This window comes from Elephantulus edwardii, unplaced genomic scaffold (genome assembly GCF_000299155.1).
Source record: "Elephantulus edwardii isolate Elephantulus edwardi_28Jun2011 unplaced genomic scaffold, EleEdw1.0 scaffold00032, whole genome shotgun sequence".
Lineage (NCBI taxonomy): Eukaryota > Metazoa > Chordata > Mammalia > Macroscelidea > Macroscelididae > Elephantulus > Elephantulus edwardii.
The window spans coordinates 2,964,381-2,987,437 of NW_006399782.1; the positions used below are offsets into that span (position 1 = coordinate 2,964,381).

The following is a 23,057-nucleotide window of genomic DNA, read 5'->3' on the forward strand; positions in this document are numbered from 1 at the left end:
AGTCCATGACCTGCAGTGGCAGGGCTGAGAATTCAGCTCCAACTAATCTAAGATTCCCTTGGGCCCTTAGCCACCACAGCAATCTCTCCAGAGAAGCTACATCTCTGGACTTCCTCGTATCTGGGGAAAAAAGAACCAAACAAAACTAGAACCAAAAGGCAGACTCAGTAACTCATTGCTGTGGAGTTGGAAGCAACTCAGAGTTGACCCTCCAGCGGGTTTGCAGAGGCTCTAAATCGCAGAGGAAGAGATTGCCCATCTTTCTCCCACACAGCAGCTGGTGGATTCAAACCTACTTTTGGGTTGTCAGAGTAACTCCTACCCACCAAACCACCAGAACTCCTAAAAGTAGATTGGGAAGTAGGAGGTATCTGTGTTAGGTAGACTTGACAAAAAACTATCAGTTTAGGCTAATCTGGGATGCTTTTTTCTGTTCTTTAGGTGGGCCACTGCAGTTCAGAGAGTGTCAACCAAGGAAAATATCCAATAGTAAGAGAACCCATGATGACCAACACAGAAAAAGATCAAGAAGGTCAAGGTGAGCCCTGGTGTCTATGTAGTTCTCCTCAGTTATTTCTTCTGTCCTCATTCCTCTTTACCTGATGATATTTCTGCCCCAAGGAAAACGGGATAAACTCAATTCACACAGAGATGGAGGGACAATGGGATACTATTTCTCTGTAGTATCTGCACCTTTGAACTTTACCCATAATTGAATTTTTAGCTTCAGAAAGCCAGTAACCAATGGGTAGTGTTAGGAGGCAGGTGGTGGGGTCTTAGTGGGACTGGGATGGCTGTCTTTTTTTCCCTCGAGCAAGGTCGACTCTGTTCAGAGGGCATAGAAATGCTGACTCCTTTTCTTGGTTCCATGGCGTCTGAGGGTCTGAACTCCTCGCTGTGGGATAAGTCACTCCACAGACAGCACATGCTTAGGGAATCAAGTCATGAGGAACCAGAATCCACAAGGGCAGAGGGTGGGGAAAGCCTTCACTGTTTTCTTTTGCAGAGCTGCAGCAACTATCTTCCCTCACCTCAGAACCCCACCCAGCATCTGTCCGGGGTTCCTGTTCGTGTTTGATTGTACCTGTGAGTCCCAGGAGGTCAAAATGTGATGACCAGAGTCTTAGGGTCTCTAGGAACAGCCTCCACATCCGTCTAGGCCGTGGTTTCTCATGTCTACCCCGATACTGCCCTCAACCCCACTACCCACCCAGGATCCTTCAGACTATGCCCCCAGCTTGCCTTACAGCCTCTCAGACGCTGACCCTTTTCTCTCTCTCCTAGGAAGTAGGAATCACCTATTTTGTGAGGTTCCACCGAGTGAGCAAACGTCCTAAGCCCGCCACTCCCTTCCAAGGGTATTTCTGATTCCCAGACCTCACCCCATTCCTCATCTTGCCTGGGGGTCCTCAGATCTCACTCTTCCACTTTCCATTGAGCTGCAAATTCATTCCCTCTCCACTCCCATTTGCACCTCATCTCCCCTGCCTTTCCTCCAGAAGAGACCCAGCCACCTTCCTCTGTAGCAGCCCACAGTTCAGCAGGACAGGGGCAGCCCCGGAGGAGGGAGGAGGGTCCAGGACTCAGGCAGGAAGGGGGCCTACAGGTCTTCTACTTGTCCTACTTTTTAGTCGCCAATACCCGCCGTCCGCATGCTCCCTTACTTCCCAAGTGGGCTCAGGCTAACTAAGAGCAGAGCATTGAGTGTATCAGCATTTTTAAATTTTTTTATTCTTTAAACTGCTGGTGGGGGAGAAAGGGGTGGAGTGGAGGAAAGAAAAGACTGCTCAGGGTGATTGACACAGGGCCCCGCCTTCTTTTGTCTCCTCTCAGGGGACTCGGCCCCTTCAGGGAAATACACCTGTTTCAGGCCAGAAGCCGGTGGAGACAGGTTCACCTCTGCTCCTCACACCTCCCACACCTGCTCCCTGAGGCTGTTTCCCCGGGAGCCTGAGGAACTCTTTCTGGAGCCATGAGGGGGACCCGCTGGAGAAGGGTCCCCTGGATGTCCCTCCTGTGGCCTGTAGTCCTGGGTAAGTGATGCCCCTGTGGGCAGCATCCGAGGACAGGGGGCAGCTGGGCTTTGGGGAGCCCATCAGAGAAATGAGAAAAGAGAGAAAGGGAGACAGAGAAGAGATCTGGATGGTGCAGGATCAGGGAGCTACAGAGAGAATGGTAGGCAGAGAGGGCAGGAAGAGACAGGGCTGAGCAGAGGGGAACTGGGAGAGGCCTGGCAGGAGGGAATTCAAGGTAGAACCAGGGTTCATTTTGTGGAGAAGAGGGAACAGGCAGGTAGAGTCGGAGAGAGTTGAGGAGAGAGACTGAGATAGAAAAACAAGAAACTCAAGGGACAGAAACAAGAGAGAGAAATACACAGAGTTAAGGAAAAAGGGGAGAAAAGAGGAATTTGAAGCAAAGTGGATACACTAGGGAGATGAGAGGGGGGTATGCAAACCGGAAATGAGGGCTGAAGGAAACCAAGAGCAGGTTGGCTTGGAGAATGACAGAGAGAAGGACGGTCAGTTGGGGCAAGGGAACAGCAAGATTCTGGGACAGTCAAGTTTCTTGCCTAGGATTTTAGGTTTGAATGCCTCCTCTTGGGTTGATGCCCTCAGGACATTATAACCCTGGAATTCACCTAGATGTCTTTCCACATCCCTATTCACCTTCTATGAAGTTTTGGGTAGGTGGGCATGGAAGCAAGGCATGTTAGAGAAGTGACCTCTGGGGTCCTCCAGGCTTCTCCTCATTGTCCCCCTGCTGCCCCTTTAACTTAAGAGCAGGTTTCATTCGGAGTTCTGGGCATCTGAGTTTGCCATGGAAGGCCTGGATGCACTAGCTGAAAAGTTAGATTTGAGTCTTCTGAAGATTGTGTTAGAAAAGAGCCTGAAAAATTAGGCATTCATTGTAAACTTTATGGAAAGGAGGCTCTGCTGGTGTGGTGGCAAGAAGCTGCACTGCAATCCCGAAGGTGCGCAGTTCGAATCCACCAGTTCGATGCTTCACTGGTGAAGGAGGGGCACAACAAGAAAACAAAAAACAAACAAAACCTTTATGGAGCACAATTCTACCCTGACACACGTGGGGTCTCAACTGAGAACCCATTTTTTTTTTCTTCCCTGGGAGGGTTTGGCTCCTAGGGAAGAGTAGAGCCATTCATGGGGACAATGACAGAATCACAGCCCCACCCCAACCTAAAAGCTTTTATAGAAAGGATCATTTCTTGGGGAGTGAATTAGAAGCACTCACCCTGTTACAGATGCTGAAAGACAGGACAATGTTGTAGAATTTTCCACCTTCCTTGAACTGTTTATGAGTTTGACTAAGAAAGAGCAAATGAGAAAAATGTCATTCTGCTCACCAGCACCCTCACCACACACCCACACCCCTGCTCATCACACAGTGAGGACACAGGGCCTTGAGGGAGGCTCTGGAGCCTGCAGTGATCAGCCACTCAGGCTCTTGTCACGGAGTGAAATAGAAGGATGCTGGAAAAGGCCTTTCCATGAGGACCATGGTGCAGTGCAGATGGGAGACGGTGGCTTTGGTTTAAGAGAGACCCTGGGGCCCTGTTCTGGAGTTCCTAAGTGGCACAAACGATTAACTGTTCAATTACTAACTGAAAGGTTGGTGGTTTGAACCCACCCAGAGGTCACAGAAGGCATCTTGGTGGTTTAGTGTTAAAGCACTCAGCATCTAACCCAAAGGTTGGTGATTTGTGTGAGAGACGTGGCAGTAAATTTCTGTAAAGATTACAGTCTTAGAAAGCTACTAGTGTGGGGGGATATATTGCCTTGGGTAAGTCTGCTGTCAGGGACCTCTCCAAAATGCTGAGGAGCAATGATGCCAGTGTGAAGACTAAGGTGCATCTGATTCAGGCCATGGTCTTCTCAATCGCCTGCTACTCATCAGAGAGCTGGACAATGAATAAGGATGACTGGTGAAGAATTGATGCTTTTGAGTTGTAATGCCGTAGAAGAGTACTGAAAATCCCATGGACTGCCAAGAGAACAAATAGATATGTCTGGAAAGGGTGCGGCCAGAGTGCTCTTGGAGGCAAGGATGAAGAAGCTTCACCTTTCCTTCTTTGGACACGTAGCTAGGTGAGGCTATTCCTTGAAAAGGGACATCATGTTTGAAAAGATGGAGGGTCAGTGAAAGAGAGGAAGACCTCCAACGAGATAGATTGACACGGTGACTTCAGCAGTGGGCTTTAGTGTGTCAGAGATCGTGAGGATGGCACAGCATAGGACAGGGCTCAGGTTAGCTGTTCAAGGGTCACAAACCCTAACAGAAACAATAATGGGTCACTAGGAGACATAATTGATTCATTGGCGATAAGACATTTTTATTTTAGAGATGACAGCCTTGAAAACCTTTGGAAGGATCGTTCCACTCTGCAATGTATCAGTCACCATGAGTTGGAAGTGACTTGGAACCCAGTTGGGTTTGGGCTTTTCTGGTGATCCTGTCTCGTCCTGCTTCCCATTCTGGTCTCTGTGCCTGAGTCCTGTTTTATCTCTTCAAAGGTGTCTCCCACCTGTAGAAAGTGGGGGCAGTGAATGATTTGACCTCCAAGCTCTGCATTCTTGAGTATGACGTTCTGTGATTTAAAGTCAATCCAAAGAATGTAAAGGAGCAGCCCAGCACACGGCCTTGCACTAATGTCAGCAGGCTCAGGAGGGGCAGGAATGTGGGTCTAGAAAGAGGAGCCTTGGAGTGGGAGGGGGCGGAGAAGGCGAGAAGGGCCGGAGGCTGCCACAGAGCAGAGTGATGGAGGAAGCTGCCCTCACAATGACCCTGGGGAGAGGCAGCGATGCCCTGACTCCTGGCTTCCTGGCAGTGAGTATATAGAAGTGACATCGTCTGGTATAAAGTCATTGTGTGACACTATTTCAAAGTGGGAGAGCCTGGTGGGGAGGAGGAGGATTGAATCAGGAATGGGATGGGAGCCTCCATTGGCTCAGGGCTATTTCTGCCCCTCCAAAACTCCTTATGCTCCTAAAAAGTCACCCCTGTGCTTTCTGTAAGAAGCTCTGATGGTGTGGAGTTTAAACACCCAGGTTCTAACCAACAGGTCGGCAGTTCAAACTCACCAGCCACTCTGCAGAGAAAGACGTGGCTATCTGTGTCTATAAAAATTCACAGCCTGGCAACTCCTTGAGGCAGTTCTGCTTTGTGCTATTGGGTTGCTCGAAGTCAGAATAGACTCCACAGCAGATCCAAGCGCTTCCTGTGGGTTTGTGAGGCTTGGCTTATCTGAGGGTGTCTTGTCATATGTACTGACCTGAGTGTCAGTGTCTGACAAGGCATCATGGTTCTTCGCTTGGCTGCTGGCTCCACACCTGTGGTTTCTGTACTTAGTGGTTATGGTGGTGGCCTGGCAGCGTTTGGCGGTTCATAGGATCATCCTTGCTTCTGAGAAGCACCCTGGTTCCACTTTCTCCAGGACAGACCTGTTTGTTCTCTTAGCAGTCCATGGTGATTTGCCTTCATTGCCAAGAGAGACTGCCAAGTGGTTAGCTCACACAAGTGATTTTGCTACCATGCATGTTCTCTTGTTTCCTGGCTCCTGCACGCGCTTCAGACAGGCACAGAGGTAGCAGCTTCCGGCACCGCGCTTCTGAAGGCCAGGGCTGGAGCTATACTGGAGGTAGAGATCTCCACCCCGACTTCCAACCTTTAGCCTCGAATGTGCTCTCCCCACACCCCACACCCCCACCTCCCATTACAGTGAGCTCGTTCACTGTAAGCAGGTACTTACTTGGTCATCCTGTTCCTCAGCACCTAGTGGTAAGAAGCTGTGCTGTGATCCTGAAGGCTTGCAGTTCGAAGCTCCCAGTTGCTCCGTGGGAGAAGGATGGGCAGTCTCCTCATGTGTGATTAGCTGTCTCTGAAAACCCACTGGAGAGTCACCTGTGGGTTGGGTCTGACTTTATGGTACACAACAACCAACAACCCCCAGCACAGTACTAAGGAACTGAATATGTTGAGCCCTGGTGGCTGAATATGTAATATTTCAGGTTGCTAACTACAAGGTCGGTGGTTCAAATCCAATGGGGGGAAAGTGGGCCGTCTCCACTTGTGTTTTCATGGGTTTGTTTTCTCCCCACCTCATAAAAGTTGTTATTTGATTGAAAGTTTACAAAGAAATTAGGTTTTAATTCACTCCTTCATATACATTTGATTTGTTTTCTTTTCTTTGTCTACCATCTACTCAAACTGTGGTGTATGTCCTGTTCCAGATTATTAATTTCAGTCTATCTGATCGTTTATTCATTTCATATTAACCTTCTTTCACCTACCTAAAACAATCTTCACTAAGGCAGTCTCCTCTTGTAAAGATTTGTAGCCTTGGAAGATGGAGAGTTTCTATGAGTCTGAACCAACTCGGAAGTGGTGATTTTTGGGTGGATAGAGAACAGTGCATGACATACTCAACATCTTCTGTGAAATTCTGCAAAGGCCCCACAAATGGGCATCTGCTTTTATGCACAAGGCCAGACTCAGATGGAGGGCCTGTTCATGTGCAGTGACCCTGAGTGCTGTGTGGCAGGCAGCTCCCTTCATGTGTGCATGTTTAAGGATGGGCATCTACGCGAGACACAGATATCCCAATCCACACTGCTGATGGGACTGGAACTCTGATGGCCTAGTGGTAGGAAGCTGTGCTGCCATCCTAAAGGCACACAGTTTGAATCCACCAGATGCTCCATGGGAGAAGGATGGGCAATCTCCTCCTGTGCGATTAACTGCCTCTGAAAACCCACTGAGGAGTCAGCTACGGCTCTGTTCTAACTCTATGACACACACCAACAACAATCAATAGAGGGTTTAGGAGATTCAGAAGAGGAGGGAGCTCAGACTGAGGAGTTACTCATTCATTTGCTAACTTTCTACTCACACCAGGTTCTCTGAACACTGGGATAAGCCCTGGTCCCTGACCTCCACAGCTTTCTAATTTAGGAGGCTGGGACCGGAAGCCTGGTGCCCCAAATTCCTCATTCATTGTGTTTCCACTGCAGCACTTCATTCACAAACAAGCCTTCACGCCAGCCCAGCTCATCCGTGAATAGAAAACCAGGAACACTCACAGCCCCTGCTCATTCATTCACTCATTCACACATTTTAATTTAATCAATACTTTTAAGTACCTAATATACACCTGGCATTGCTCGAGGGCACCATGTATGCAGTGAGGAATTGAAGAGACATAGATGGCTCAGCCTTCTGAAGTTAAACCCCAGCATCCAGACAGACATAAAATGATACCAAAAATCTCTCAACTCCAGACGTGGAAAGGCACAGAGTGTGATGAACACAAAATGAGGGGCTTCATTTAGATTAAGAACTCTGAGCAGGCCTCTGTGAGGAGGTGCTCTACCTGTGAGCCAAGTCACCCCTGCTAAACAACAAGCCAGGTGGAGAACGTGAGGTGAGCATGAGCCAAGCAGAGGCAAGAGGCAAGAAGAAGGTAGGTGCTGTGCTACGTGGGGCTTTGTAAGCCTGGATTGTGGATTTTCGTGACTGAAATGGGCACATGGACGGCGGTTTAGGCAAAAGAGCTGTTGCTTGCCATCAAGTCAGAACCACCGGTTTTCAGAGGCAGTAAATCTCACAGGAGGAGATTGTCCCTCCTTTTACCATGGAGAATCTGGTAGATTGGAACCATGTGCCTTTGGAATCACAGTGTAGTATTTTACGTCTTGGCCGCTAGAGCTCCTTAGGCAAAGAAAAGATGTGATCAAATTTGCGTGTTGAAATGTTCACCTTGGATGCTGTGAGGAGAACGATTTGAAAAGGAGCAGAGAGGGGAAAATGTCCATGTAGAAGGTGCTATGACTTGGCCCAGGCAGTGGCAGGAAAAAGAAATGAACGTGTGTGAGAGCAGCTGTAAGCAGGGTCTCTGCTCCAATATGGACAGGATTGCTGCCTTTGCCTGGATCTCAGAATTGTCTAGAGACGAAGACAGCAGACAGTGCACAATACATTTACAGAACTAAGACACTAAGCACTTTCCCTATAATCCACACAACCACCATGTGAGCTTGGTATTGTTATCTACTGTTCTCTCATTTTCATAGATAAGGACCCCAAGTCTCAGAGAGGTTAAGTAACTTGCCAGCATCACACAGCACATGTTGGTCAGTTTGACTGCAGAATCCACACTTTGTTGTTTTGTTTTGTTTTAAGAAAATGATTATTTTGTACTGGTTTACTTTCAAAGTTCATGTACATGGTTTTTCACACCAGATCTTTCTCATTTCCTTTACCCACCCCTCCCTCCACCCATCAAATTGTATGACCCTATGATTAAATACACACACACACACACACATTTTCACACCAGATCTTTCTCATTTCCTTTACCCACCCCTCCCTCCACCCATCAAATTGTATGACCCTATGATTAAATACACACACACACACACACACACACACACACACACACACACACCAGCTCACTTCACCCCTCTGCTCCCATTCTCCTCTTCCTTGGATCTTCATATTTATTCTACAATAATAGTTTTATACAGTATTTGTCCTTATGGGACTGAGTTAGTTCCTATAGCATAATGCTCACCAGTCTCTCCCAAGTTAGGTAGTGATTTACAAAATCATTGATCCTGAATGCTGCATAGTATTCCGTCGAGTGAATGTACCATAATTTTTCAATCCATTCAATTGTGCTTGGACATTTGGGCTGTTTCCATGTTCTTGTGATGGTGAATAACGCTACTATAACATTGATGTACAAGTCTCCGTTTGTGCCTTAGTTCTCATTTTCTTGAGAACCCACACTTTTTAATCACTACCTGGCCTCACAGATACATTTGATTGTTACTTGCCCATGTCAGACCTTTTTAGGGGGTGTCAGAAGCACCATGTCTGGCTAGGGTCTCGGCAAAGATAAACAAACACTAAATCACAATAGTTACTACTTCAGTTTTGTTTCCTTCCCCCCTTAGTCAAAGACCAGCTGACCAATGTTCTGAGGGAACTGGGGAGCTGGCGTATCTAAAACATCACTGGTAACATTCCAGTTTTCTCAGGCTCGCCTTTCGTTCCCTTAGCAGTAAATAGACTTGTCCCTTCTGGATTGACTTCAAAAGCCTAAGCCAGTAACACTGAGGGAAATAATTAATAGTAGTCTGTCCACCCTTCACAGCTAGCTTTGAGGCTGGAGACTTAATTCTTCAAAACTATACTTACTGAAGCCACAGCTCAAACGATGTTTACCACCTGGCATTTCTTTATCTTGGATATCACCACAGTCCTTTGATCTCATTTCTCCTCAGCCATTGATGCAAAACCCCTAGGCTGTTCTGGTGATAACTGCAGAAGCTCCAAGACCAAGTCAAGAAGGGTCAGCACCCAGCTTGGACCACACACTCACATTGCAGTTGTTAAGTGCTACCTTATGCACAACAGAACGGAACACGGCTGGATCACGCACCATCCTCATAGTCGGCGCTAGGTTTTAACTCATTGTTGTGAACACTGTGTCAGTCCCTCTCCTTGAGAGTCTTCCTCTCCTACTTCCCCTACCCCATTGATGTCGTTGTTTCCTGCCTTTGAATCAGAAGCCACTCATAGTTGACCTTCCAGCGGGTTTAAAGAAGCTATAAATCACCCTGGAGGAAAGTAACAATTTTCTTTTTCTGCAGAGCAGCTGGTGGTTTTGAACTGAGTGCCTTTGAGTTAGCAGTGCAGCTTTTTACCTCTAGGCCACCAAAGCTCCTGCATACTCAGCCTAGAAAGCTCCAACTTCCTTTCCCTCCCACTTCCTCTTCCTCAGAAATTTAATCTCCAATTTGCACCATTGTGTCTTTGGAGTGCATCTCTCCCAGTCTACTGTCTGAGGCTGATACATTCCCCCTTGCCCAGGGTTACCTTCAGGAGTCATGTGATGCTGTGATGGTCACACATCTCAGGCTGCTATGGTCCCATTCATCTCCTTCTGCTCCAGGCCCCCTGCAACAGCACAGGAGAAACAGATAGAACCTCAACTACAGAGATCAGCGATCAGGTGACAGGCAATACATGAGTTCATTCATCTGCAAATGTTTGTGCCATCGTTACTCTGTGCCAGGCACCATTCTAAGTGCTGGAGATATTGTGAGAACAGCTATCCCAAGGGCATTTGGAATTTGTCTTTCCTCATCTTGAATTCTAGGAACAATGGAGGGGAAACATTTAGCAATTCTATGTAAAATTAGCTCGGAAGCCTGCCCTGTCCTGGGCCAGTCTCACTGACTCCAACACACCTACCCCTATTGCCCCAGTCACTGTAGCAATCCATCTCATCCAGGGTCTTCCTCTCCTGTGCTGTCCTTCCACCGTTATGGGCATGATGTCCTTCCCAAAGGGCAAATCCCTTCTGGCCACGTGCCCAAAATATGTGAGACAGAGCTTCAAAATTCTAGCCTACAAGGAGAAACTTGGTTTCACCCTCTCCAAGACAGACCTATTTGTTTTCTTGGCAGTCCATAGTATGCTCAAGACTCTTCTCAAACACCATAACTCAAAGGCATTGATTATTCTCCTGCTATCCTTAGTCATTGTCCAGCTCTCTGATGCATAGCAAGGACCATGCAATTACAAAAGACCATGGACTGGTTTAGACACACCTTAGTCTCTAGACTGACATCATTGCTCTTCAGTACTCTGGAAAGGTCCCTGACAGCAGAGTTTTCCAATGTAATTCATCCTTTTGATGTTCAGACTGCTGGTGCCAAGAGTGTTGATTGTGGAGCTGAGCAAGCTGTAATTGTTAACAACCTCAATCTCTTCTCCATCTATCATGGTTCTACCATTTAGTCGAGGGATGAGAATCTATATTCCTTAGGTTCCCATATAAGATGACAAGGCTGGTGGATCTCCCTCCACTTCTAGATACATCTTAGAGCACTTGCTACCTGTTTCTGGGAATTTTCTCTTTGAGGCTGTCCTTGCAACTGGTGAGGTGAAAATAAGACTCAGAAAGTAAGACCTAAGGTTGTGTTCCTGACTCTGCATTGCCTTGGGCATAGCCAACAGCCCCACAAACCAGGAAATAGCAGTAAAGCAGAAACTTTGTGTGTGGTAGGACTCATGGGATTCTCACCTCCAGTTCCAGGAATAACTCAAGACAAATAGACCAAGCAATAAGACTACGCCTCAATGCATAATGCATAATGCACAAAGACACAGAGTTTGTTTGCTCTTCAGGAAGTGACTTCATCGCTCTGTGAAACTGTTATCTTCCACCACCATCATCGCTTCTACCCTCACTCTTTCATCCAGGCCAACAACCCACCCATCACCTCTGCATATTTCTGAAATTCCAGACAGCCACGAAGAAATATGGGCACACAAGAAATAGTGACACCATCAATCTTGCCACCCCTGCAACCCAGAGAAGAATGAGGCAACTGCTGGGCATGCCCTACAAGACACAGTTCAAAGCGGGGAGGGGATCACCTTCATTGAGAGCTCTCTGGCTGAAATGTGGCAGAGAATCCATGGAAGATTCCAGAACTCAGCTGTGAGGCATACCCCCTCTGGATAAAGGGCCCCCTCCAAGAGAAATTCTTAAAAACTGTCAATTTAGATGGCAAGTCATGTCACCCTAAGGGCTGGAAGCCATCATCTCATCCTCTGACATGATCATAAAAAGGGGACACAGCATGGTGTCATATAACCAAAATAATACCAAACAACAGCTTCCCACAAGTCAAATCTGACTCATGACAACCCCATGCATGTGTCAAAGTGGAATTGCTCCACAGACATTTTTTTTATTTTGTTGTTTTTTAATTGTGAGGTGAATGAAAGTTGACAGAGCAAATTGATTTACCATCCAACTGCTTATCCACATTTTGCACATTTATGCACCTTTACATTTATTCCCACATAGGGAACTCTGGAGGCCTAGAGATAAGGAGTTGTGCTGGCAACCCAAACATACACAGTTCAAATCCACCAGCTGCTCCACAGGACAAAGATAAACTCCTTCTGTGCAATTAACTGCCTTTGAAAACCCACTGAAGGGTCAGCTATGGGCTGATTCTGACTGGAAGGTACACAACAATTCACATTCCACTGCTTCCTTCCCCTGTGTGCCTTGTTTTCATTAATCCTCCTAGCCTACTCCTTCTGGCCAACCCCTTCTGGCCTCCTGCTTTTTGAGCTATATCCAGGGGAAGTGCTGTCCTTTTGATCTTGCAAGGTTGATTGTTCTAAGAAGTGGGTACTTCCCTGGTGTTATTTTGCCACCTTTTAGACTTCTCTATTGTTTGGGTGAAAACTGAGTCACAAGGTGAACTTTGTTACAGCTTGAAGGACGACAAAGGGTTCCAACAATCTAGATCAGACCAGTAAGCCTGGGTGTTCTATTTATTATGGTGTTTTAGTTTTCTTTCACATCTCCACTGCCATCATCCGCATCCCCGACACTCTGTCCAGGACTATCTACTGTGGCCCCTTTTGCAGTGGTCAGCAGTGGTAGCTGGACATCACACAGTTCCCCTAGTCTCGGGGCCACGGAGGTGGAGGTTCTCATGGTTCATTAGTCCTTTGGAGCATCTTAGGGTTTGCAATGGCTGCATTTTCTGAAGCAAATCTCCAGCTATTTCTTCCAAGGAATGTCTGGATGGGATCAAACTTCTAATCTTTTGGTTAGCAGCCGAGAGTGTTAATAATTTTTAACATCCAGTGACTCATATCCATTGCCCCTAAAAATGTACCAGACTTGTCACGGGCTCAGACATTTCTACACCCAGCAGACAAAGAATTCGCTCTAGCCAACTTTCTCCATCCCTTATTTGCAGTTCTCCTACCTAAACTGTGAGGAAGTCGTCTGGTTGGTGATAATTCACCAACTGAACAGTAGTTCTTACCTTCCAAGCCTTGGCTCTTATTTTTGAGCCCCAGTGTAGCCACTGATAAAGGTATGTGATATTGGGCAAGTCACAGAAGGCTGTCTCTTCACCTGTGCTGTAGGAAGTTGTGTACCCAAACATACATCAGCGCCCTCTGGCAGTTCAAATCCACAGGTCACCCTGGAGAAAGATGGGCCTTCTGCTCCTGTGTGACTTAGTGCCTGAGAATCTGCTGGAGGGTCAGCTATGAGTCAGTTCAGACTTAATGGCAATAAATTGGATTTTGTTATTAAATAAGAAAACTATAAAACAGTACACAAATATACCATATGACCATTTTTCTATTTATGGATGTCTCCTGAGAAAAATAGAAAAGAAATTCTTATTTTAAGATACTTTCATCAATTAATCACAAAAAAGTCACTTGATATACAAGAGCCCAAAATAAAGACACTATTTTCCACAGGCTCCAGGGAAGAAACACCTTATAATGTTCATCTCTAATTACAGGGCAGGCCAACCATTGTCATGACTATTGGACGCCTCTCTTCATAGTCACAAACAGAGTAAGATCATCCTTCACCAAATGTCCCCCTTTGAGGGGATGTGGTTCAGGACCATGCTTCCTGGCACCCTAAGCATAGACATGAAAAGGTAACAGGAGCAATTCCAATCACCAGTTTCCATGGTTCTAACAAGACAACCAGACCCAGGTCCTTAGAATCCAAGATGTTTCATCATAGGGCAGGGCCATTCTTCAAAGAGATTCCTGGTAAGGAGCCAATGAGAGAAATTCTCCTTTCTGGTCCCCAGAGCAGAAAATGAATCCAGCTATCGTGTGAGGGGAGAAAATTCAGAATGGGAGTGAGAAAGTTAGAATCATGAGGAACAGTTGAGTTTTAAGAGGCCACTGCAATGTTGTTGTTGTTGGTAGGTACTGTCAAGTTGGAACAGATTCATTACTGACCCTCTAATGGGTTTTCAGAGGCTGTAAATTAAACAGATTACCCATTTTTCTCCCAGAGTCACTGGCAGCTTTGAAAGCCATGCTTTGCCTTTGACATGCAGATTGACAATGCAGCTCCTTCCCACTAGGCCACAATAGCTAGTTACAATAATAAGCGTGTCAGAGTAATGGCAAACAGCAAGACTGGTATATCATCGGGGGGGGGGGGGCGGAATTTGTGAAATAATAAAATCCACTGTCCTTGAGTTAACTATAACTAATCATGACCCTGCATTGGGTTTCTGAAGCTAATAGGATCAGGTTGCCACATTTTTCTATCAAGAAATCTCTAAGAGATTTGAACCATTGATGTTTTGGTTAGCAGCCAAACAACATTACAATCAGGGAAAAAAAACCAATCTGTGATAATTGGGAGGTTTGTGATCTGGATACCTGCGGACTTACCAAAAGAGTTTTGGTGGTGTAGGCTATAATGTATCAGGCTACAAAGCAAAAGGTCAGCAGTTTGAATCCTCTAGCAGCTCCACAGAAGGTGGAAAGTCTCCTTCGAGAAAGATTTACAGCCTTAAAGTCAGAAAGAAGGTTGCTATGAATTGTAACTGGTACAGTAGCAGTAGGTTGGTGTTATTATCAGCTGTAAAGAAGATAGAAGAAGCAGTTCAAAGACAAGCTCAGCTTAGGTATGTTGCATTTGACAAGTTGTATTTCACTCACAGAAAAGTGAATCTGGAAAATGGGTGAGAAATCAGATAGAATTATAGTTTTACCTGCATTCTGCAGACAACACAACCTCGCTTATGGAAAATGAGGAGGATTTGAAGTGCTGGCTACAGAAGATCAAAGCCTTCAATACAAAGCCTTGATTACATTTCAACATCAAGAAAACAATAATTCTTACCATTGGACTGATAGATAGCATCATGATAAATGGGGGGAAAATAGGAATTGTCAATAACTTCATCTTACTTGGAACCACAATCAACATCCATGGCACTAGCAGTCAGGAGTATTGCCTGGGAAAGCTTGCAGTCAGGGACCTCTTCAAACTACTCAGAAGAAATGATGTCAGTTTGAGGACTAAGGTGTTCTTGATTCAGGCCATGTTCTTTTCAATCATTTGCTATGTGTCTGAGAGCTGGAGAGTGACTAAGGATGACAGAAGAAGAATTGATGCCTATGAACTGTGATGTTAAAGAAGAATGCTGAACGTCTCCCAGACTGCCAAAGGAACAAACAGGTACAACTTGGAAAAAGTGTCCCTTGGAAGCAACAATGATAAAGTTTTGTCTCACATACTTTGGAAATGTTGCTAGGACAATTTTTCCTTGGAGATGAACATTATGCTTGGAAAGGTTGGTGAAAGACAGAAAGACCCTCAACCAGATGGACTGACACAGTGACTTCAGCAATAGGCTCAGATATGTAAAAAATGATGAGAAGTTGCACTACAATCTCAAAGGCACGTAGTTCAAACCCACCTTCTCCATGGGAGAAAGATGGTCAATCTCCTCCAATTAACTACCTTTGAAAACCCATTGGAGGGTCAGCTATGGGTTGATTCCAACTCAAGTGTACACAACAATAATAATACCAAAAATGAAGAGGATGGTACAAGATAGGACAAGGTTCAGATATGTTATTCAAAGGGCCACTATGCACTGTACTTAACTGATAGCACCTTACAACAACAATAATAGCAATGAGGTATGAAATGGATACAGTTTAGACAGGAAGAGAACACTGAAAGAGGAGAAAAGGGAGGGACTTCAGATGACAGAAGACTGACTTTGGGAGTTGAGGGTAGAGAGGCATAGCAAAGGGAGACAGCAGGATCACCCCAAATGTTGGGAGGACCATCAGAATCCTCCGGCTCAAGGAGGGGAAGATCATGGAAATATTGAAAGTAGGAACTGACTCATAGCTGACCTGACCCTCCAGTTAATTGTATAGGAGGAGATTGCTAATCTTTTTCCTACAGAGCAGCTCGTGGATTCGAGCCATGTACTTTTGGATTGGCAGCCAAACTCCTTATCATCAAGCCACCAGAGCCTCCTAGTGAATGGGAAAAAAAAAGATTGAAGTATATGCTCAGTAACTATTTATTGAATGGCAAACTATCAAAAAAACTGAATTTATATTGGTTTGCTTACAAAGTTTGTATACTATTCTTCATTCACCTTGTGTTTCATACAATCATTCTCATGCATTATGTTTTATAAAATTAATCACTACTGGGCCTTTCCCATCGTTACCCTGTCTCTTCAGGTTCTTACTCCTTCCCTCTACCCACCAAATTGTGCAACCCTGTGGTTTTGCACTTACCTGTTCTCACCCCTCTGCTCCCAACCCTTCACTCCTTGGGCCTTCATGCATGTTTTACTAATTTTCCTGCTATTTTTACAACAATGGTCTTTTGCACTATTTATCCTTAGAAGACTGTTATTTCACTCAGCATAATACTCTCCAGACTCTCCCAAGTTATTTAGTATTTTTTAAAATCATTGCTTCTACATGCTACATAATATTCTATTGTGTGAATGTACCACAATTTCTCAATCCATTCCACTGTGGTTGGACATTTGGACTATTTCCATTTTCTTGTATTGGTGAACAACACTGCTATGAACATTGGTGTACAAATCTCCATTTGTGTCTCAGTTCACATTTCCTTGGGGTATATTCCTAGTAGTAGAATAGCTAAGTCATATGGAGTTTCTATGTTCAACTTTTTGAGGAAATACCAAACTGCCTTCCAGAGTGGGTATGACATTTTACTACAGTGTATAACAATTCCTACTTTTCCACATCCTTGCAACTTTTATTGCTTGCTGCCCTGATAAACTTTTATTGCTAAACCTTGCCGTGCTACTGTGGTTAGATGATATCTCATTGTGGTTTTGAGTTGCATCTCTTTTAGTGCCATTAATTATGAAAAGTCTTTCCATGTCTTTAGCCCATTTTGTAATTGTGTTATCAGCCTTTTTCTTGTGGAGTTCCTGGAGGATTCTGTAAACTTTTGTTATGAGACCCTTGTCTGAGATGGAATTGCCAAATATTTTTTCCCAGTCAGTAGACTTTATTTTACCCTGTTGAAAAAGGGTTTTTTGGTTGTTTGTTGTTTTTTTTTTTCAAGAAGAAAAAAAAAACAATCTTTAGAAAGTTCCATTCATTAATTTTATCTTCTCCAGATTGTGCATTTCTGGCTATATTTGTTGGCCTCTTTATACCATGGACTAGGCCTTCAAAGCTTGGTCCCAGTTTGCCTCTCTCTTAGAACCTTTACAGCTTTTACTCCTAGATCTCTGATCCACCTTGTGTTTATTTTTGTGTATGGTGTCAGATGTGGATCTTGTTTCAGCTTTCTGCAGGTAGCAGTCCAGTTTTGCCAGCATCATTTGTTGAAAAGGTTGGAATGACAAAATTTTACAAGGACACACGAAGATGGAGAGTGAGAGAAGGTTGGTTTTGGTAATTCCCGGATATCACGGAGAGTCAATTCTGACTTGTGGTGACTTGCATGTTTTGAAATAGAATTGTTCTCCATGATGCTGGCGCCCTTTCAGGGGTAGATCATGTGGTCTTCCTTCTGAGGCATCTCTGTGCAGACTAGAACAATCTTCCAGTTCATAAATCTGAGCACATTAAGTATTTGTACCACCAGGGCCTGCTTTGGCGATCAGGAAGACAGCGTACAGTCACTTTTGAGGGAAACATTTGTATGAGGTGATTGAGGTAGAGGAGAGACTTTAAACATGAGGTGGACTGTAGACCTTTCTCCTAGAATATTTGAGGGTGGGCAAAAGATAGAGACAAGATGGATAGAGACACAGTGAGTGAAAGACTTTGGGTTTAGAGCACAAGGATCCTAAATATGATTGTTGGCAGAAGAGAAGGGGCGACGACGAAGGAGAGATTGCAGAAAGACATGTTTGTCAGAGAGATCTGATGAGCTAAGGCGTCCAGGGGGCGAGGAAGCAATGTGAGGGTTTGACTTCCTGCTGGACACGTGCTGGGCCACCAGAAGAGAGCAGACAAGACAGTTTTGGTCTTGTCAGTGAAGCAGAAGATGGAGTGTCATAAGAGGAGAGAAAAAAGACTAAACCTGTTTTTCTCAAATATCAGTTCTTTCCTGTCAAATCTCTGAGCTTTCTGCTCTATAAAAGCTTTGTGTTTGTCTTGAGTGAGAACAACTGGTTTCAGTTGTCCAACCATCTGATAGAACCTGAAGATCCTGACTTGCATTCCGGTAGAATACAACACCAGAGCAGCAAGATTGAGGCTGGGAACATTCTGTCAGATAAACCTCAAGTCCTTACAGCTTCAGTAAGATGGTTGTAGCTTGCAGAAAATCCAAGAAGTTGGTGCTATTGTGCTATTGTAGAGACAGTGTTTCTTAAACGTGGTCCTTGAATCAGCTGTGTCAGAAACACTTTGGGCACATTGCTGATTGCAAGGCCCTATTCCAAACGTGGTGAATGGGTCCAAGATTCACCTTCCTCTTCACAAGCTCCCCAGGATTCTGATGCATTCTATTTATTGAAAATTGTTTACTAAAAAGAACTTTTCTTCAGCTCCCTGCTAACCTCTTAGCTCACCTCCCCAAGATTTTGTACTTGAGAATAACCTATTCAAGTACAATAGACGGAAGTTATCTGCAAACTGTTTTCCTACACAGCTGAGTAATCTGTGGGAGGTGTGGTTTGAGATTTATTGTATAAATGGTGGTGAAAGACAAACACAGTAACGGTAGTTTTTATATGATTAATGTTAATCTCTTACTTCTGACAACAGCACCCTAACAGATTTAAAGACCACTCCCCTGGACAAGAAAAACAATGTCAACACAGAGAGGTTCTCTTGTTCTCTTATTACCTGTTGCAGGGGGCTGTAATCAGCTTGGCCCCAGTTTTACAGCAAGTTCTTTAAATAAACATTTAAATGGAGGAATACCAAAGCACTGGCCTGTTTGACAACATTTAAAATTGACACTGAGAAGCAAATTATTTTTTCAAAAAGCAAGGGTGTTGGGAAACAGATACTCTCTCGTGCATTACTGGGTATAACCTTCCTGCAAAGAATTTAGCAGCGATGTCCTGATATCATGAACATTTTTATAATAGTGTTAACTTGTAATCCCATTTACAGTAATTTATCTCAAGGAAATGAGCTGAGACAGTAAATCTAAAACATTATGAACAGAGATAATAACCGAAACTCTGGAGGCCTGGTGGCATAGTCTTTAGGGAGTTGAGCTGCTAACTACAGGCTACACCTCTCTGCTGGTTCAAATCCACCAGCAGCTCCTTGGGAGAAAGATGGACAATTGTCTCCTGTGCGATTTTCAGCCCAAAAGACCCTCTGGATGAGTCAGTTCTGACTCCACAACAGTAAGATAAGGGTTTGGTTTTATTTGTAATAGCAACACACAGGGAACAACCTAAGTGTTCAACATTGAGTTAATTATGGTCTATCTTTATGGTGGAAGATTATTTAATGTTTAATGGCCACATAAAATGTCTGAAAGAGTTTGCATAAACTTGGAATGACTTATTCCTTATGTGTCTGAACAATCAATTTGGTCTACATTTGGGAGAAGAGTGGTAATTGAGTATATTCTTTTTAAACTATTGATTCAAATTTTTAAAAAAAATTTTATAAAAAATCTACTAGAGCAGTGCATCAACAGAACTTCCAGATGTATAGACTGGGTTTAGAAGAGGCCGTGGTACTAGGGATATTATAGCTAATGTCAGATGGATCTTGGCTGAAAGCAGAGAGTACCAGAGGAATGTCTGTATTCCATTGACTGTGCAAAGGGTTTGACAGTGTGGATCACAACAACTGTGGCTGACTCTGAGAAAAATGGGAATTCCAGAACACTTGATAGTGCTTATGCAAAACCTGTGTTTAGACCAGGAGACAGTCATCAGAATAGAGCAAGGAAACACTTCATGGTTCGAAATAGGGAAGGATGTGCACCAGGAATGTATTCTGTCTCCATACCTTTTCAATATATATGCAGAATAGATCATCTGGGAAGATAGGCTGTATGAAAAGGAATGTGGCATCAGGACTGGAGGAAGATTCATCAACAACCTACATTATGCAAATGACACAACCCTGCTTGCTGAAACTGAGGAGGACCTGAAGCGCTTGCTGCAGAAGGTCAAGGACTGCAGCCTTCAATATAGATTGAAGCTCAATATCAAGAAAACAAAGATTCTCAGCACTGGGCCAATTGCAGTATCACGATAGATGGTGAAGAGATTGAGAATGTTAACAACTTTAGTTTGCTTTGTTCCACAATCAACACTCTTGGTACTAGCAGTCAGGAAATCAAGAGGTGAATTGCATTGGGGAAGTCTGCTGTCAGGGACCTCTCCAGAGTACTGAAGAGCAACAATGTCAGTCTGGAGACTAAGGTGTGCCTGACCTAGGCAATAGTCTTCACAATTGCTTGCTATGCATCAGTGACCTGGACAATGACTAGGGATGATAGAAAGAGAATTGATGCCTTTGAGCTGTGGTGCTGGAGAAGAGTGTTGAATATACCATGGACTGCTAGGAGAACAAACAGGTTTATCTTAGAGAGGATGAAATCAGGCTGCTCCTTGGAGGCAAGGATTCTGAAGCCTTGTCTGACATACTTTGGACATGCTGCAAGGAGGGGTCAGTCCTTGGAGAAGGACATCATGCTTGGAAGGATAGAGAAAGAGAGGGAGACCCTCAATGAGATGGATTGACTCAGTGACTGGGGTAACGAGGGTCAGTGTGTCAGAGACAGTGGATTTGGCACAGGATAGAGCAACTTTCAGGGCTCTTGTACATAGGATTACTATGAGTCGTAAGCAACTTGACTGCACACAACAACAACAACATACTGGTTTATTCACAAAGTTCATGTACATTGTTTTTCAAGCCTGATTTTCCCCATTTCCTTCACACCCATCAAATTGTGTGAACCTACGATTAATACCCCCTTCTCTTATCCATTCTCACTCCTCTCTGTTCCCCCCTTACCCCTCTTAGATCCTCATTCTTGTTCTACAATAATGGTCTTATACGGTATTTGTTCCTATGGGATTGAGTTCACCTAGCATAATGCCTTCCTGTCCGTCCCGAGTTAGGTAGTGATTTACAAAATCATTGCTCCTGCGTGCTGCGTAGTATTTCATTGTGTGAATTTACCATAATTTCTCAATCCAGTTGATTGTGATTTGACATTTGAGCTATTTCCATGTTCTTGTGATGGCAAATAAAGCTGCTACGAAGACTGGTGTACAAGTCTCCGTTTGTGCTTCAGTTTTCATTCCAAGCAATGGAATAGCTGGGTCATATAGTATTTCTATGTTCAGCTTTTTTTATTTTATTTTTTTTAAATATGTGTACCATCAAATCGCATCTGACTGGTACAGAAGGAGATTGTCCCTCCTTTTTCAGCAGTGTATCTGGTGGATTCGAACCGCGTACCTGTGGGATTTCAGTGCAGCTTCTTACCACTAGGCCACGAGTCTATGTTCAGCTTTTTGAGGAAGCACCAAACTGCCTTTCAGAATGGTTGTACCATTTTACAATCCCATGAACAATGTGAAAGAGTTTCTATCTTGGCACATCCTCTCCAACATTTATTACTTGTTGTCCTGTTAAACATTGCCACTGCTAGTGGAGTGAGAAGGTATCTCATTGTGGTTTTGATTTGCATCTCTCTTATTGTCAGTGATTTTGAGCATTTTTCCATGTGTCTGCTAGCCATCCAAATATCTTTCCCTGTGAAAATTCTTTCCATGTATTTAACCCATTTAGTAATTGTGTAATCAGTTTTTGTCTTGTGTAGGCCCTATAGGATCCTGTAAACTTTTGATATGAGGTTCTTGTCTAAAATGGTATTGCCAAATATTTTTTCTCAGTCAGTAGGTTTTCTTTTCACTCTATTGGAAAATGTTTTGGTTGGGTTTTTTTTTTTAATGTGCACAGGGATTTAATCTTTAGAACGTCCCATTCATCATTTTTATCCTCTCCAGATTGTGCAGTTCTGGTGGTATTTGTCAGTCTCTTTATTCCATAGACTACGCCTTCTAAGCTTGATTCCAGTTTGTCTCTGATGATCTTTGTGGTTTGGGGCTTTACTCCCAGATCTCTTCCACCTTGAGTTGATTTTTATGTATGGTGTGAAATGTGGATCCTATCTCAGCTATCTTTGGATAGCAGCTGAGTTTTGCCAGTAGCATTTGTTGAAAAGAGTATCATTTCCTCATTTGATAGGTTTTATTTCCTTGCCAAATATCAATTGACCATAGATTGTTGGGTCTATTTCTGGGTTCTCAATTCTACCCCATTGGTCTATGTGCCTGTCATTGTATTAGTACCATGCAAACTTTGCATTTTTTTCTAATTAAAATGTATTTTTATTTGGTAAATATATATGTCACAAAATCATCTTCCATTTCAACATTCTTCTAGTGCATAAGTCAGAGGCATTGTTGTTGTTGTTGTTAAGTGCTGTCTAGTCACAGGCGACTCCTAGTGACCCTATGAAGGAGAGTCCTTGACGCTTAGGTGCCTTTCATCCTCTCTCCAGAAATCAGAGGCATTATCTATGGTTAATCTTTTGTTCTTGGATTACAAACTTTATAAAGTTTGTAATATATGGAGCAAGCAAAGGCAGAAGATACAGTCAATCCAGTGATTACATTTATGGTCACTTACTTTCCAACATAATCTATTGCAGTACCAATATATTTGCACAAAGATAATTCATTAAAGTATTATTTATGAGTAGGTCTTTCCTTGTGTTAGAAAACTTCTTAGCTCACATTAAGTAAATAAATCCCTATAGCCATGTGTTGCAGACTGAGGGTACAGTGTATTAATAAGTACAAGACAGAGCACCAAGAATGTAGGAGGAAACAGGTGAAGCACAGGGCAAACAGTTCTCAAACAACTGAGGTGCTGACCTTCCCTTCCCTGTGTCTTTATTGACAATTGCCAGAGAGCAAATCACCAAGAGAATTCAATGCAAATGAAGTTAAGCTCTTCCTATTGAAAAACTTATGTTTGACTCAGGAGGGAGTGGTTAGCAAATAGAATACAAGAATTCTGCAAATGCTTAAGGATTGCCTTAGTGTCTACCTTTATAAACATTTAAGGATTGCCTTAGGGCTTCAGGGTGATTTCCAGCTGTATCAGCCTCCCTCATAAAGTGACATACCATTTGGTTTATTACAAAT

At 43.9% G+C, this 23,057-nt stretch overlaps 1 protein-coding gene across 1 annotated transcript in view; it reads left to right on the forward strand.

Annotated features, from left to right (window-relative positions):
* Nucleotides 1-504: 504 nt before the first annotated feature.
* MUC4 (mucin 4, cell surface associated) overlaps nt 505-23,057 on the forward strand; it is a 70,740-nt gene continuing 48,187 nt past the window's right edge. The window contains exon 1 of the mRNA XM_006884295.1: nt 505-538. Coding sequence (XP_006884357.1) covers nt 505-538 — 34 coding nt within the window. The remainder of the gene's footprint in view (nt 539-23,057) is intronic.